Source organism: Rhagoletis zephyria, unplaced genomic scaffold (assembly GCF_001687245.7).
Source record: "Rhagoletis zephyria isolate East Lansing unplaced genomic scaffold, Rhagoletis_zephyria_1.1 Rzeph_scaffold_00227, whole genome shotgun sequence".
Lineage (NCBI taxonomy): Eukaryota > Metazoa > Arthropoda > Insecta > Diptera > Tephritidae > Rhagoletis > Rhagoletis zephyria.
The window spans coordinates 340,833-359,968 of NW_016157311.1; the positions used below are offsets into that span (position 1 = coordinate 340,833).

The 19,136-nt window shown below is 35.3% G+C and overlaps 1 protein-coding gene across 1 annotated transcript in view; it reads right to left on the reverse strand.

Moving 5' to 3' along the window:
* Positions 1-18,913, reverse strand: part of LOC108358255 (putative neural-cadherin 2) — a 358,474-nt gene extending 339,561 nt beyond the window's left edge. The window contains exon 1 of the mRNA XM_017609477.1: positions 18,771-18,913. Within this exon, the coding sequence (XP_017464966.1) occupies positions 18,771-18,822 (52 nt within the window). The 5' untranslated portion in view covers positions 18,823-18,913. The remainder of the gene's footprint in view (positions 1-18,770) is intronic.
* Between the last annotated feature and the right edge of the window lie 223 nt (positions 18,914-19,136).

Genomic DNA, 19,136 nt, shown 5'->3' on the forward strand with positions numbered 1-19,136 from the left:
TACTGAGCATCTTTCTCTTTGACACCATGTCTGAAATCCCACGTGATCTGTCAAATACTAATGCATGAAAATCCTAACCTCAAAAAAATCACCCGTTAGCACAAGCAATGCTGGATAAAGATCGAACAACTCTGAAACGAAAAATACCAGACTTGGACATTTTTCAAGACTTCTTAAACGTAGTAGAAAATTGGAGAGGAAAAACGCAAAGAGCTGAACAAGCGGCACAAGACAAAACCGATTTTTCACTGACGGACGGTGTTTCAGACGAGGGAAACAGTAGCGTAATGGAAAACTCTGAACAATCAACAGCAAGTGCAAACGTTGTAACTGATATTATCGAAGAAAATTAAATTAAATAATCTGACGAAAGTCCCCATAACAGAGCAGTTCTTTATTCATCTGCTGTTTTAATAAACAATGCTCAAGAAGATAACAACTTCTCGTTCCCGATTTCTCCAATCCCTCACGAAGATACGGTATCAGAAATAAAATTTGGTAAACTTAGATCCACGGCTGATTCTGAAATCGTAAAGAACTCTTTTGATTCCAAGAAATACCCCGCCCGCAAAAAAAATTACTTGAGCAACATACCGAACTGGGACTCTATGCGTCAAATTCCAAACGTGACTTTCCCCTTAATACCTAATGGAATGTGTTCTCCTGTACTCAAGATAAAAGGGGTCAAATATCTAATAACAAGCACGTGTGCTTTCGATACTTTGCTGACTTTGTTTATGCACGCATGCTCGATAGAGGACCATTTCAAAGCAGCAATGACTAAGGCAAACTTTCCTACAGCTAATTTAGCCTTGGAAATTCTTATCACAGAAAAATTGAAGAAAAATCTTTACAAACAAAGATTTGATATCTTGCAACCATTATATTTTTTTGAAAAAAACTATGACAACTCCAAAGCTCTTGAGCCTTGATGCAGAGTGCAATATTTGCCATCTTTTTGAAAATTTGTTTGCCACTTTTCCATCAAGCTCCGCAACTCGCTTGTGTTCCGAATGTGACATACTCACAATGAAAAAATATGCATGTGTTTCGATTGATACGCACGTGTTGTTTGAACAAGGGTATGAACGCATGCAATTAGCCATTGACAATATATCAGAGAACAGAGATTTCTCTATTTGTAAGAAATGTCATAACCAGACCGAGAATTCTCGGAAGTTCGGATGTTACTTGATGATTGACCTCGCGATCATAACTTGCAGAAATTACAAAAAAGTGTTCCCAGTAGCTTTGAGGAAAGAATTCATCTATCGCTAGATTCGTTACGGTCGACAGCCAAGTCTACAGATTAGTGGGAGTTGCTCGTTATAGAAATAATTCTGATTCCGATAACGGAGGCCATTATACAGCTTTTACTTTAAACGAATATATTTGGCAAGAGTACGACGATTTATCTATAAGCCTAAAACGTGTCCCACTAAAGTAGTACCACATTTGATCATGTACGTGAAATAAACACGCCAGCGAGGAATCCGGAAATATTGTAGACGCTGTTTGAGTTCGAAGAAATCTAAAAAAAGCATATATATGATGCTTTAAAATTTGTCCATCCATATCGTGACCTGAATGGAAGATGGACCTATCTCCGTAGCCAGTTCGAAAAAGCCCTAGCTCAGAAAACATTTCAAGAACGCCTATCTTCAGAACGTGACTGAAGAAGGCCCCATTTCAGAATTTTATTGAAAAACACCATATCTCCGAATTTGGTTGAAGAACGCCGTATCGCAGAATTCGGTTCAAAAACACCAAATCTCAGCTGAAAATACAGCTGAGATGTGCTTTGAATCGGCAGCTGAGATAGGACGTTCTTCAAACAAACTCTGAGGTAGGGCGTTCTTCAATCAAATCCTGAAATAGGGCATTCTTGAAATGTTTTCTGAGATAGCGCGTTTTCGAACTGGCTACCGAGATAGGTCGATCTTCCACTCAGGTGACGATATTGTCGATTTTTTTACTTCTTAACTAAAAAATATTTTATACGCATGAAACAGGCAGTTTTAGTTTTTACACGTCCATAGTATTTTTGTTGTTACACGAACCAAGAATGATCGCCTAACTTCATTAGGAATACATAGCATGGAAACTGATTAATAATAAAGTTACATAATTCGATATAACTTTTAGATTTTTCTTTCGATTTGACCCTCTCAGAATTAATTTTTTTATAATGAATTTATTTGTATCCCTTTATATTTTAATATTTTTATTAATTTTTTATTGACTTAACCCTTCAGCATAAATTGGGTCAAAATTACCCAATTTTCATGAAAAGTTCTTTAATTGCAGAGTTAGGTAATTTTAAAAAAGCTGCGGCGTTGTGTACTCGTTAAAAACATACTCAGCTATGGTTTCGAAAAAATAAAAAAAGTTTTATATTTTATTTTGTTTTCTAGAGGGCGACATAATTTTTCCATACACCCACAGTGTTTCTGGATCATATTGACCCAAATTATTTCTTAGTATTTAAGTGCAAGTTTGAACCGGTAAGCATACAGCACTTCCCGATAAAGTGTCCGCATATGATAAATAAAATGTTAACTGAATTCATGTTGAAATATAGTTTCTTTAAAGTTTAAAATTGACCCATAAACATTATAGGAAGGCGTAAATTCCAAACACTGAATTTTGACCAAAATTATTATTTGGTATTTAAGAATAACTTTGAACCTTATAACTTTTTTACTATTGGTCGGACAAAAAAACTTCATTAGAGTTTAGTTAGAACTATCGAAGGGCTACTCAGAACTCTCAACAGAACTCTGAAAAAGCAAACTAAATTTTTTTGTTAGTAAAACTTCGCCCTTTGTTTTTGCTTATAACTTTTTTTACTATTGGTCAGACAAAAAAACTTTATAGCAGTTTTAGTTAGAACTCTCGAAGGGCTACTCAGAACTCTCAACAGCACTCTGAAAAAGCAAACTAAATTTTTTTGTTAATAAAAATTCGCCCCTTGTTTTTGCTTATAACTTTTTTACTATTGGTCGGACAAAAAAACTTTATAAAAGTTTTAAGGGAACTCTCGAGGGCTACTCAGGACTTTCAACAGAACTCTGAAAAAACAAACTAAATTTTTTTATAAGTAAATATTCGCCCTTTATTTTTTGCTTATAACTTTTTTACTATTGGTCAGACAAAAAAACTTTATAAGATTTTTAGTTAGAACTCTCGAGGGGCTACTCAGAACTCTGAAAAAACAAACTAAATTTTTTTTTAATAAATATTCGCCCTTTGTTTTTTGCTTATACTGTTGGTCAGACAAAAAAACTTTATAAGATTTTTAGTTAGAACTCTCGAGGGGCTACTCAGAACTCTCAACAGAACTCTCAGAAACAAATGAGGTAAACAGTGACATAATTAGGTAAAATTTCTCAAATAAAAAAATTTTGGATTTTTTGCAGAACTATTTACAAAACCCTTTCAGAACTCTAGAACTCTTTATCGTACATTGGAATATGGCATCAGAACTCTTTTTCCTGGAAAGAAGGGGGCCGCGTGAAGTTGGCCCCCCAAATCGTTTTTTTCGATTTCTGCCCGAAATTCCCCGGACCTAGAACTCTTTAAAATCTAGCCAGAACTCTAAAAAATTTCACATTTGTCGAAAGTTCGGGGCCAACTTCACGGGAGTCAACTACAGAGGTTAAAGTTTTGTGAGTTAAAAACTAGAAAAGAGAAAATAGTCGAAGATTCAAAGTACAAATTTTTCATATAATGAAACAAAATCATAGCTTTTATCTTTTTACTTTTAAAATAAACATTTGTAGAATGAATGTATATTTTGACTATTTTTTTGTTTTTGTCTTTTTTAGTGCCTTTTGCCTTTTTTACGATTTATAGTGCCTTTTCCTGCTTATTTCGCTATTTTAGTTTGCCTTTTTTATAAGTTTTTAGATCCTAAACATCCGTTCCCTGTTCAATCCAGACACCCATCTAATTTTTAGCAGATTTTTGCTATGAAACGAAAGGTTAAGCTTTCTGTTGTTAGTAGTTGAAAATCGACAACGAAACTTTTTTATAAAATGTTGAATAGTTATCTGATGAGTTTACCTCCTTTCTGTTTAGTTTATTTGATAAAAATCTTAACTCTTTGTCTTCTGAATAGCTGCACGGCTGAGGGGTCATATGTACTATCCAGTAGATAATTTTTGGAACTATAATCTCTTCCAAAAGGCCTTTCTGAAAGTCATTCCTTTCCCTTTCATTTTTTTTTATGGAGTGGCACAAATTGAAGGGCTTCTGATTTCTTTACTCAAGGAAACGGCTTTTGTGCAACGTATTTCAGAAGGCCTTTTGAAGAAGTTCTTTTAAATCTGTTTCTTAATTCATAAAAATCATACTTCTTATGTACCGGTATTTGAACCTGCTACACACAGAATTATAGCCGACTTCTCTACCTACTCGACTATGGCTTTTTTGCTTTTAAATTCACATTTTTCATATGTGACAATGATATCAGTTCCCCCCATACTGAAACCGTAGAGCTTTTTATTTTATAAATATTGGCATAGAATGGGAAGTGAGGTTTTACTTGATCAAAATCTTGATAAAATTTCTTTGCAGAAAATTTATCAAGAAAACACAGAAATGCTTATTGAATGTTAATTGTAATATAATAACGGTGGGCAAATGCGGTTCTTTGAGCTTTCTCTTTGCTTGGAACATTTTGGCTCTTTTTACTTTTTAAAACACATATGTATTTCTGGACATTATTTTCCATTGTGTTGTTTTTATTTTATTTTATTTTATTCTATTTAAATACATATACGCAAATTGAGATCGGAACATAACCCGCTATTGGAGAATGAAAATTGACTTTCGGACTTAATTTTCTTAACCGATGTGATAGAACATTTGCAAAACTTGAATTTGGCACTACAAGGAAAGAATAAAAATGTTTTTGATTTGTAACAAATTATTTTAAGTTTTGAAGCCAAACTACATCTTTTTATACCCGAGCGCAGTTGTGAACAAGGATATTATAATTTTGTTCACATAACGGTTGTTTGTAACAGGCAAAACGAGTCGAGATCACGGTTGCCACATTTAGTCACTTGTGACCAAAATAGGTAACTTTTTGAGTGCTTGGTAACTTGGCATTTTTTATACCTTTCATGAGCATGAAATGGTATTATAACTTTGGTCCGATGTTTGTAAGTACCAGAATAAGAAGAGATAGACCCATTAAAATGCATACTTAAATGATCAGAACGGCGAGCTGAGTCGATTTAGCCATGTCCATCTGTCCGTCTGTCCGTCTGTCCGTCTGTCTGTCTGTCTGTATGTCCGTCTGTTTGTATGCAATCTAGGTTCTCAGTTTTTGAGATATCCGGATAAAATTTGGTAGGTGGATGTATTTTTATAATGTATTAATCATTTGTCGGAACCGGAAGAATCGGACCACTATAACATATAGCTCCCATACAACTGATTGTTCAGATATGAGATTTTTCGTTATAACTTCACCATTTATGCAGCTGGGAACATGGCATTCCGCAATATTTCCATCCATTATCAAAAACATGCTTACAGTGAAAATGGCGAAGAGCGGGTCGCTATAACCTATAGCCTCCATACAACCGATTGTTCAGATTCGAGATTCTTTGTTATAACTTCTCCATTTATTCAGCTAGGAACATGAAATTTTGTATTACTTCTACCCATTATCAACAGAAAACTTAGAGTAAAAATTACAAAGATCGGGTCACTATAACCTATAGCTCTCATACAACTGATTGTTCAGATATAAGATTTTTCGTTATAACTCCTTTATTTATGTAGCTAGACACATGAAATTTTGCGCTGTTGTCACTTATTACTATTATTCACTTTCAGTGAAAATGGCGAAGATCAGGTCGCTACAACCTATATCCACCATACAACTGATTGTTCAGATATGAGATTTTTTGCCATAACTTCACCATTTATGCAGCTGGGAACATGGCATTCCGCAATATTTCCATCCATTATCAAAAACATGCTTACAGTGAAAATGGCGAAGAGCGGGTCGCTACAACCTATATCCACCATACAACTGATTGTTCAGATATGAGATTTTTTGCCATAACTTCTTCATTTATACAGCTAGACACATCAAAATTCGCACAGTTTTCACTCATTACTAACAGAATACTTACAGTGAAAATAACAAAGATCGGGTCACTATAACATATATCTCCCATACAACTGATTGTTCAGTTATGAGAATTTTCGTTATAACTCCTCCATTTATGCACCTAGGAACATGAAATTTTGCAATACTTCCACCCATTAACACCAGAATATACAGTGAAAATAACAAAGATCGGGTCACTTTTACATATAGCTTCCATACAACTGATTGTTCAGATATGCGATTTTTTGTTATAACTACTCCATCTATGTAGCTCGAAACATGAAATTTCGCCCTATTTTCACTCATTATCAACAGAAAGTTTACAATAAAATTAACAAAGATCGGGTCACTATAACCTGTTTATTGCCCCATACAACTGATTGTTCAGATATGGGGTTTTACTGTAAAACTCCTTTATTTGGACAGCTAAAACCGATAAATTTCGTAAGCTATTTTTTAAATAATAATTCAAAGTCTACTGAGAAAATCGTCAAAATCTATGCTGTATAATCATAATCTCTTGTACCACTGATTGTTTAGATACCAGTTTTTGCGATATATGTATCTCCTTTATGTAGGAAGCTAAACCCATTAAATTGTGTTACCGGTTTACGTACCGATCACACAGTAGTGAAAATCACTTAGATTGGTGCTATATAAGGTATATCTTCCATACCTCTGATTGTTTAGATATGATTTTTTATATATGTACCTCCTCTATCTATGCCTGCTGTGAATATATAAATTTATGCAAATGCAGTAATCTGTTAAAGTAAAATTTTCAGATGCTCATGAAAGGTATGAAGTCTTCGGTATAGCCGAAGACAGCGCTGCTCTTACTTGTTTTATTTTAATTTTGGTAACTTTTGGTAAATTTTCCGTGTATAAAGTCATACTAAAAGACTAATTTGATAAACTGTACCTGCGTTGTGTGTAGCCGTGACAACATTACTAGTAACAATCGCGTTGATCAGGTAACACAGCGCTCAAGAAAAATAATTAACCACATATCGAAGAAAATTATTATCGAAGCCGTTACTACCCAAGAGGAAGAAGCCTTGCTACGCTCTCCGGGGGATGCCAAAGGTGCTTGTTCGGCATCAAAGAAAAGGCCTAGGGCAAAACCCAGTAAGGAGGGGTTGAATGCTAAAGCCATATACAAGGCGGCGGTCAAAGTCCACGAGAGACTTAGCTGCAAGTCCAACCGGACGAAGGAAAAGGAGGAAACGTTGGCTTGGGCTAAGGGGAAAATGGAGGAAGGCCGGGCGTACTACTAAAAATATTAACATATATGTCGATAGCCAGGCTGCGATTAAGGCTATAATCTCACATCGTATTTCGTCAGAAAATGTTCTTAGAAGCAGGGAACCAGTAGACAGGGTGGCCGAGGGTAAACGGCTGCATATATACTGGATTCCAGGCCACAAGGGCATTTTAGGCAACGAAATAGCTGATGAAATTGCCAAAAGTGCCATCCGTCTTGCTAGCGGACCAGTACAGGAAATACAAAAGTCGCTAAAAACGATCTATAATGAAATTTCCGAAAGAGCTGAGTGCCGGATCCGGGTGAAATGGAACGCTTTAGCGACATGCAAAACCACCAAGATCATGTACAATCGCAGCAAAGGAAACACCCATTTCTTGCTTACACGGTCAGGCAGGGATTGCAGGACAGTTGTTGGCCTAATTCTGCATGCAGAATGGGCATTACTAACAGTGACGCATGCAGGAAGTGCAGGGAGGAAGGCATGAGTGAGACGTTAGAACACCTCCTCTGTATCTGTCCGGCCTTAGCTAGAACTCGCCTTACATATCTCGGAGCTTCGCAGTTCAAAGGACTAGAGGAGGCTTCAAAACTGGATATTAAGGCTCTCTTGAACTTCGCAAAAAGCGTTGACGTCCTATACGACGACACGTAACACGATCCATCTGGCACTACAAAGGACCAATGGGTCTACGTAAGGCGCATCAGCCGGCCAGTGTAACCTAACCTAACCTATTGCAAAACTTACTTTCAGGATAGAAGTAATTTTAACGTTAAATGTACATACATACATACATATACTTTCATGAATTTAAAATTTTATTAAGAATTTTTGTAAACTTTGTGGGTATCCATTTTTGTAGCCCATTCAATTTTGTATAATAATGTGCAAGTTTGAATTATTGGAATTGAAGCCAACGGTAGTAGGCTACACATAAAGTTGAATAGGTTACAAAACTGCATACCCAAAAAGTTTCTAAAAATTCTGCATTTTCGTGAACTTTACGTAAAGTTTAAGGCATTATTTATCAAAAATAAAGAAGGTTTATAAGCTGAAAAATGTATGAAAGTGCCATTTTATTAAGCTCTTTGAACCTACTTTATTTTTTATGAATAAGGTCGCCAAACTTTAACTTATCTTATTTGGTTTATGTTATGCAACAGACTACTACAGTTTATTTTAAGTGATGGACAAAATTGAATGATAGTAATCCATATAAGCAAAGACAGTTGGGTTGCCAATGGAATACAAAATTTAAAAAGTGTGTTTTTTTAAAAGTATTCGATACTACAAAGCAAATTATCGAGTAAAATCACCAAATAAGTTATCGAGTATTAAAGTACTCATTTTTATAACCTCAGTATCGATGCTTACTCAATATCGATAGTATCGTTCGAACCCTACGTATGCCTTGAGCGCCAGAGTATCTTAACTGACATTTCAAAAAAAGTTGAGATGCACCTTAAAATGCATTACCAGAATCGAAATGGTACTAGCCGAGGCACGCCAATATGTAGCATCCACAGTTGCCGTTTTGGTGCATTTCTTTTCGTTTGGTCCATTGGTCCAATTCTTTTTAAAATGGTCCATTTCATAAGAATTTGGTTAGGTTATTATCTTACACTTCATGCAATAGTTTCGCGTTTTCAATTTTTTCTATTTAGTTGATGAATATTCCTATGTTGAATATCGTCATCGTCAATAAAAGTGACGATAAGGCCATCGTCAGCCATGTTACTGATGCGCTGACGATCGGCGACGATGACGATAGCATAGGGCCGATTAGCAACACTTGCTAAAAGTGTGAACTCGCCTTGGCACTGATCTTCAAATATCNGGAAAAAAGCAAATGATAATTTACAAGGCGTACTTAGCACGGTGCATAGGCAACTGGCTGAGTCAGTGGGATCGTCGGTTCGAATCCTACTGAAAAAAGTCTGATGAGGAAATGTGGTGATATCCGAAATAGCTATCACTTCTACCATTTTTTCAAATTATTGTTGCTTTTCCACAATAAATTTTCATTTAAAAAACGGCCTCGAGCTCAATATAATTTGTGGAATATAATTATTGTAAGGCCAAAAAATAACAAAAACTTAGAACTTTAAATATAATTATGTTAATAATATGCAATTGTAATGCACTTTGGATACAATATAAAAAAAATCGTTATAAAAACTGAATTGGCATATTTTCTTGAAAAAGAGGAAAAAAACTCCACTCAGTTTCTCGATGTAATAAAAATTGGTAAATTTTTTACCATTTGGTCCATTTTTTGGTCCGAAAAATAAATGGCCTCATATGTAAAATCAATTTGTTTTGTTTTCTTTTAACAAAACTATGTATTGTACCCATGTCTTATTTATGGCGAATAAACGAGGCTTATTTTTAAAGTATAATAAAACGTTGTCTTTTACTTGTTAACTTTTAGGTAGCGTTTTTTGTAAATTCTGGTCAGAAAATTTTTTGTCGTGTGGCAACCGTGGTCGAGATAGACATAGACAAATGTTGTGAGGACTAAATATCCGTGGAATTTAGCCCACACGAACGCACACCTCTACACCAACAACAACGACTACAGCAACGTCGTCAACACGGCTAACCAACACGAGAGACCGTAGAAACATGTAGCCACACAACTCAGCAACACGAAGAGCACCACCTATAAAGAGGTGACCACAGTATAAACAGTAATAAACCTTTTCGAAGTTTTTCACTAATTGGTCCCCGAGGAGTACTTTTGGGTTGTGTGCAGCGTTTTCGTTTTTCGCGCACGGCAACACTTACTGTGCGGAATTTCGCCTCATGATTAGAAAAAGTTCTTTTCGAGGATAAAATATATATAATTATGTTATTTATGAACAAAATGCAGGTTAAATATAGTATGAATGCTTAATTAAGAATAATATCAATAGTAAAGTACATAATTATTGCTTGTGTTTCTTTAAACTGGAAATTCAAATCGTAATTATAACACTGAATGGAGTTTTCATAAATTTAAGTCTAAAATCAATAAAATATCTATTGTAAGATTATATTTTTATGAAAAATGTGAATTTTGTGAATTTATCAAGGAAAATTATAAATTTCCGAATATATTTAAGTCTTTATTCCGAAACAAAACAAAGTTTGCATAGTTATAGAGACTCCAAAGCCTGCCAGCGCATCCGCCCAGAGCACACCTAAGTTTGAGAGACCATTACCCGGAGCTCCTCAAAAATACCCAACATCAATGTATAGAATGTCACAAATATGAATCATACACACACACAATAGTAATTGTTATGAACGGCTACCGTATAAACTCAGGACATATGTTCAGCCAGCACATTCAATGGTCCATTACCCGGAGCTGCTCCAACATGATGAGTAGATTTTAGTGAGGCTCAGATGCCACTAGCTACACGCTGGATATCGGAATATTGCAAAATAAATAGCAATTATCTCTTATAATTATAAGAAAAGTGTTTTTTTTTTTTTACAAAATTACCTGTGCCACTCTGCCATAGTACGGTTGTTGCTCCCTTTCATACCACAGTAAGTTTGTGTGCAACTCTGAATCGGCAAAATTCATGCTCCTTCTCATTATCAACCCTGATCAGATTTTACCCCCGAGGAGTACTCAAAAAGGTTTATTAATTTATTTACTGTGGAGGTGACTCAGCAACATAGCAGTCAGTCAGCACGGAGCTGGGGTCGTGAACGCACAGCTACCAACAAATAGTCCTTGACTTGTACACGGAACTGCCGTAAAAGCAGTGATCGGACTTCTACCACATTGTGGTAGATCTGCCACTTTCTTGAGCACCTACCACACTAGGTCTGAAATCTACCACATATTCGCGTTTTTGAGTAGTTTTATTTTTGCTCGACATAATTTTCTTAATTTTAAGAGCAAAAATTGTCCAACACTAAACACTAACAACAGGCAGAATGGGAGGATGAAATAAACTGTACAATTGCTAATTTTCTCAATATTAAATTTTTCGACAGGAAACGTAGTTTTATTGTGTTAAATTGCAAAATATATGAGTTTTAAAAAGAATTAATAGCGAAGATGTTAAAAAAACGGCGATTTTTGTGAAAGTATTAGCGTTGTTTACTTTTACTTGAGAATTGTCAAAATCGGCAAATCCCAAGATACGTTTTGTGGAACGTGCCACATTTGTTCGCTACTTCGTAATGTGATAAAAAGAAAACGTAGTCGCACTCCGCAAGGTTGAAGAAATCTTTCAAAATATGTTCGAAAAATATCATGATATGGAAGGAAGTGCTTTGCACGTCAAGGAAAAAAATTGCCAAAACTCAACGCAATTTTTAGCAACTTCAATCTTGCTCTTTATTACACTAAAATTAATTTTCTTTTAGGTCCTAATTAAAATGTTTTCAATTTAGGTGAAAGCTTGCAGAATTTTTTTAATTTATGTACAAAGTTTGATCCAAAACCTGAGATTTTTTTTGAAATCTGCCATTTTTTCCAGATTCTACCACACAAATTTTTTTAAGTCCGATCACTGCGTAGAAGGCTTGACTATTTAGAGGCAGAGCGCTGCCACTCCACAGTCCACCGTGAAGCCGCGTGACGGCAACGTCGACGTCCTCCATCAGCAGGGCGCCGACATCGCCCAGGGGAGAGCACCGACCGAGGGCAGTGCGCCGACAGAGGGCACCGCGGAACGCCGACGTCGCCTACAGCTAAGCGTCAGTAGCGAAGTCGTTGTAGTGAACGCCCAGCCACCAACAAATAGTCCTTGAATTGTACGCGGGACTGCCGCACAAGGCTTGGCAACACTTCGCTACATAAACGATCAGAATGAAAAAAGAAATCGATTAAGCGGTGACTGTCTGTCCGTTCGTCCGCCTTCTGTACACACGATGACTCAAGTAAAAATTGAGATATCTTAAAGAAACTTGGTATGTGTACTTCTTTTAGCGTAGGATGGATGGTATTGAAAATGGGCAATATCGGACGATAACTACGCCTACCTCCCATATAACGGTAGTTTTCAGAAATACGAAAGCTGCGATATCTTAGTAACTACTATAGGTTATTTACTCAAAATTGATATTTACAATCATCTTTAAGCGAAAAACAAGAATATTATAAATTTCTTGAAAATGGGCGTAACCACGCCCACTTATGATTACATGTGCATATCTTGGGAAATGCTTCACCAATTTCTCCCAAACTTGGCACAGTGTTGGTCTTGCTAAAACAAACCAAACGGCCGAAATTTTTTTAAATCGGACAATAACCACGCCCACATCCCATGTAACGGAGATTTGGAGAAATTTGAAATATTCGATAAATAAGTAAATACCGAAGCTTATTTATTCAAAATTGATGCTTGCAATAATTCTTTATCAAAAAATACGTTTATGATAAAATTTTGGATAATGGGCGTAACCCTGCCCTCGGTAACCGTTCGATCAATTTGTAATAAAGTCGGTATGATTATTTTGCTCGCCACGTATTTGAGGGCAAAACGTTGAAAATTATTGAAATCTGGCCAAAACTACGCCCACTTTTCTGTAACGGTAAATTTCAGAAATGCTTCAAACTTCGATATTTTGAAATTTAAGGACGCTAATTTTACCCAAAATTGATACCAACAACAATCTCTTGAAAAGAAGTAATATTATTATGGAATTTTGGAAAATGGGTGTGATGCCGCCCACATAACTCCATATAAGTTTAACCCATTATATTTAACTGAACGTTCTATCGATGATGTTTGGAATAACTATATTGAATACTTGTGCCGGGTATTTAATATTCGGAATTTAGACTTTTTTACTTGTTATAAATGATAAAAAAAATAATATTTCATCCTTTTCCATGGCTAGAAAAAAATATTGCACATGTCAAAGAGGATAAAGTGGACCCCTATGTCGCAAAACTACATCATTTAAAAGCAGATTTTGAAAAAAGATATGTCGATTTGAAATTATTTAAATGTATGTTTGCATACTTCATAAACCCTTTTTTATGTAACATAATTGAGGATGAATTTTAGAGCTGGAAAACTATCGATAGCCGTGGCCATCGATAGTTTCGATAGTCGATAGTCACAACCGTCGATAGTACCGATACTATCGAAAACGTCGACACTATCGATAGCTTTGATTAAAAAAGTCCAAAAATTAAACATAACAATTTTTATTGAAAATGAGATCAGAATTGCTAAAATATGTCCATATTTTTGTTAAGGAACAAAAGTTTATCAACGATTTTTGGCTTCAAGGATTATTTATTTGATTTGACGCCCTTAAATTTCGAAATATCGAAGTTTCAAGCATTTCTGAAACTTACCGTTATATAAAGAGTGGACGTAATTTTAATCCAATTTCAATAATTTTCAGCGTTTTGATCTTCTGTGGCAAGCACAATAATCATACCGAGTTTGGTACAAATTGATAGAACAGTTACCGATATTCACATATGTGGTCATAAGTGGGAAGGGTTACGCCCATTTTCCAAATTTTTATCATAAACGTAATTTTTGGTAAGAATTATTGCAAGCATAAATTTTGAATAAATTAGCTTCGGTATTTACTTATTTATCGAAGATTTCGTATTTCTCTAAATCTCCGTTATATGCGATGTGGGATGGTTATTCTCCGATTTTAAAAATTTTTAGCCGTTAGGTATGTCTTGCCAAGGCCCAACAACCGTGCCAAGTTTGAGAGAAATTGGTGCAGCGGTTACCGAGATATACACATGTAATCATAAGTGGGCGTGACTACGCCCATTTTCCAAAAATTAATATCAATTCTGAGTAAATAAGCTTCAGTAGTTACTAAAACATCGCAGTTTTCGTATTTCTGAAAACTACCGTTATATGGGAGGTAGGCGTGGTTATTGTCCGATTTTGCCCATTTTCAATACCATCCGACCTACGCCGAAAAGAAGTATACATACGAAGTTTCGTTAAGATATCTAAATTTTTACTCGAGTTATCGTGTGCACAGTCGGACAGACGGACAGACAGTCACCGCTTAATAATTTTATATTTTTTTTCATTCTTATCATTTATGTATACATTTGTCTATATCTATCTCGATTCGTTTTGCCTGTTACAAATACCTGTTATGTGAACAAAGTTATAGTATCCTTATGCACAAGTGCGTTCGGGTATAATAGAATTTCTGTTTTTGTTGTTTTTTTTGTGGCTCTGTGTAGCATTTAGAGCAGAGTTTCCCAAAGTCGTCCAGGTGGACCCCCAGGGGTCTACGGAAGACTCAACTGGGGTCCACGGTGACGTGAAAAAGATATTTGGGTCCATGAGTTTTAAATGGGGGTCCACGAAGATTTATCTAGCTTCGATGTAAAGAACCAAAATGGTTGCTTGATAGCCTCTTTATTTAACTTTAATTATTTTGAGTGGTGACGCACTGCTGCACTTGCCGTCACTTTGTGTTTTCATACGTGGGGAAGCCTTAAAGGCAGACTAAAAAGAACCGGTAGCTTTGTAAAACTGCACTTGTGTCTTTTCAATGCCACAATTACCTTTGTTGGAGAGATTCTATAATGTTGAGTTCCCTGAGACTGAATGCTGGTTTGATTCCATCGCTGAGACCGGACTCACACATTGTCGAATCTTCACTGATAGCTCCAAAACTGGCTCTGAGTCATGATCTGGGGTCTTTTTCGAGGTTAATGGAGAAAACCTTCGCTTTGCTGTAGGGGAATATGCTTCGGTCTTCCAGGCTGAGGTAATTGCAAAACTCAAAGCCATGGATAGGGTTGCCAACCGTACTATAATACATAGTATTGTACTATTTTTCCGGTCGGCGTACTATATACTGTTGGAAAAAAATATAGTACGCAAAAATACTATATTTCTTCAATCTATAAATATATTTTAGTAATTTTCACGAAAAAGCTTGTATTAAAATGGTTGACCTTTATTCTGAAATAACAATATTAAATTAAATATTTTTTAAAATAAAAGGTCATTCTGAGTTTATAATCAAAAGAGGTTGTTTTACTCTGGGTGCCAGGTCACTCTGGAGTACCTAGTTATGAGACATCTGATCATTTGGCCAGAGTTGGCTCAGACCAAGCATTCCTCGGTCCGCAACCAGTTTTAGCACTCCCACCTTCGGCAATCGAAGCCAACATCAGAAACTCAGAAATTACTGATAGGAATCGAGGGGATGCAGGTGGGCAAAACTCATGTTGCCTTCAATCTCACAAGGTCTATATAATTTTTTGCTCTCACTGAGCAGTCGACACTGCAGACAACTTGCTGTACTGCTGACTGGTTACTTCAAGTGGCACAAAAACCTGACTGTGATTGGCGTAAATGACAAGTCCATTTGCCCGTCTTGCCTTGAAGAAGATGAGACGGTGGAGCACCTTTGTGTTTCTTGCTTGCTTGGTTATTTGCCATCGATTTTTTAAAGTCGTTATTTTCTCTATTGTCAGTTTCTGAATTAAAAGTGTGGCGTAAAAATCTTGGCCGCTTTGATGTTTTAAGTTTTGTGTTTTAAAAATGTGATAAATATTTTTCGCCTCACTTTAAAGCTCGGAGCGATAAAAATAAAAATGATGCCATTAAGATAAATAAACTATTTTACATATACTCCACGTGCAAAGTCAAGAGTGAGCTGAACATTTGATGAGTTTATGGTGAAGATAATGTAAATAGCGCTAGCGCTAGCAGTGCTATTAAAAAATATAACTCTTCCGAGCGAGAGAGTATTTTGATGTATTTACGAGCTCTATTTTTAAAAACCTACAAGTGTGTAATCACATTATTTTTATAAACAGAACACAGGAAATAGTTTACTTTTATTTTGGCCACACTGAGTTTAGTTATTGAATTCACCCGCGATGCAAATTTACATTGTTAGATCTAATTGTCACATTTAATTTTTTACGAGCTTTGGGAATATTTAGAAATGTATCAGAAGGGGGTCCACCGAAACCAGTAAATTTTTGAAAGGGGTCTACGAGGAAAAAAAGTTTGGGAACCTCTGATTTAGAGTTTACATGTGGCTCTTATTAGCCTCGGCCTTGCACACCCCTGTAATATAAAGATAGGTATCTTACATTCGAGTAAATTGTAAATCGGAAACCCCTTGTTAGGAAGCACTTTTTTCAGTCCTTATTGGTTAAGTCTTTTAGAATGGCTTAACTTAAGACAGTCTAACTAAATTATCTTCAGGTTATGCATATACAGAATGGCAAAAATGATCATGAAGCGCATTCTAGGATATGTTGAGATTTTCTAATTGTGGTAAGGCAAGCATTCCAGACAACGTTAACAAAAATTTTTCCCAACAGCCAAGAAAAATTTGTTCTTTTATGATAAAAATTAATTAAATCAGAACTTCAGCATTTCATCACCATCAATCATTCAGCTCTACGGATTGAACCACAAAACTACAATGCCAGAGCGAAAGCAACTGTACTTATAAGGAATATATTGGCACCATATTCGTTTGCATCTTCGTTTTTGATTTGGATGATAAGCGTCCTGGTTGATGGTTTGAGGATTATGGCAGCCATGATAAATATGACATTTGACCAGTTTTGTTAAACAAATACTCGAACGACCACAGGCAAAAAATATTCGCTACAATTTGTCATTTTGTTTGCCAGATATACGTTTTATCGGTGCCTTGCACAACATTCGCATTCGCAAAAGCTCCGCATTGATTATTGCGAATGCGAATGTTAAAATTAATGCGGAAGCTCCGCGGTTGCGAATGCGAATGCGAATATTTGCAACAACCCTGGTATGTACAGTGGCGATCAAAAATGGCTGAATGGTGTTTCGTTTCTAATATTTACAATATTTTTAAAATTTTTTCAAATTCTTTTGATATCTTTTATAAAAATATGGTTGATGCTTTAACAAAAACTATATAAATCACACTTTCACACTTTATACAAAACTTAGAAAAATTCCATAAATTTTTATCTAAATTTCGTGCTTTTTAACCTGAATTTTTAGACATTTTTTAGGTATGCAGTTAACGAGCTTATAAAATTCTAGCCAAATAAGTGCAAGTTTTGAGAAACTAAAAAATCGCATTGATTTTTAATATTTTTTTTTTTTGCTGACGACTTTTTCGGTTTTTTTTCACATAAAAAGCGAAGTTTAGGAAAACAGGCCTTGACTTTTTTTTATTTTTATCGCAAAAGATCATGCGCACATTTTTTCACATAAAATTCATGTTTATACGGAAAAAAGTGTAAATCGATGTCAACAAAAAAAAATTATTAAAAATCAATGTGATTTTTTAGCCGCTCAAAACTTGCACTTATTTTACTAGAATTTTATAAGCTTGTTAACTGCATACCCCGAAAATTTCTTAAAATTCTTGTTCTAAAGCTCGAATTTTAGATAAAATTTGTGGAATTGAGTTCTGTATGAAGTTTGAAAGTGTGATTTATATAGTTTTTGTTAAAGCATGAACCATATTTTTATAAAAAAATATAAAAAAAAAATTTAGCTTGAAAAACATTAAAAATATTAAAAACGAAACACTATTCATCTATTTTTGACCGCCACTGTACATATGTACACGCATTCATCTGCTAGACGCTATTTATTGAATTAATACTTTTTGTAATTGAGGAAATACAAGGTTAACAACAATTTATTAGGTAATAAACCTAATTACTTTAATATCATAAAAATTAATTTAAAAATATATGTTTCTCTTTAAAAGAATAAAATCTAAACTAAACAAAATATTTATTAAAAAAGATAAACAAAAATTAAATAAAAAAGAAAAAAAGCTCCGACGACTCGGACTCGGATCTCTTAATTGGCAGTCTAGTGCTTTGCTCGCTCGTCCATTGCGACTGATGGGGCAGCGTGAGCAAAATGGCATAAATCTGTGGTCATAAGCAATAACCGCCTCAGTCGACTTAAGAAAGAATTGAGTTATATATGCTATCGTATTCTGCAACTACCATTCCATGTGTATGTGAAATCCTCATCTCGCCAGCTAGGCTATTTAAAAAGTTATGGATGAACACATTTTGGTTTCCCCATAAGGTTAACATTACAGTCCAAATGTGTAAAACGTTTTTTCTCGAATTCAGGTTTTTCGACTTAGGCGGTTACTGCTTATGACCACAGACATAAATGTCTTTTATTTCCTTTGCACCAACAGATTTCTACGAAGAATTCCGTGATAGCCCTGAATACAGAAACAGGTATAGTAGTAGTTTCTTAGTAAGTGTACATAATCAAGAATAACAAAAAATTTGCACTAATTTGAGGTAAGTCCTATGAATTGATTATGCAAAAAAAAGTCCAAAATCTTTTTTTAAGTTGATCGCTTTTTAGATCTAGGTGTGCGATATATATAAGCGAATCTTCACTTACTTGCTTCTTGTCTCAGATACTTACCCAGATACGTGCTATTTGTCAGAACCCAAAAGATCTTTAATGGATCGACCATAACTAAAAAACGGGAAATAATGTAGGGAAGACAGCTTTGCTGGTATTTTCTTCTACTCCATGGAGCAAGAGATGATAATATCAAAGCACAGTGTTTTAATAGTATGGACACAAACAACATAAATATTTTCAAGCGTAGACAGCAAGTAGCCAAAACACGTTTTTAGGATGAGGAGGGTGTTGTATTAAAGACAAAGTTATTGGTTTGGTCCCGATGATTACAATGCAACTTTTGAAATGTGTTTACCGAATAACATAAGAAATTACATATGTCATTCACTAGTGATGATATGATGGTTTTCCTTTGCATACATT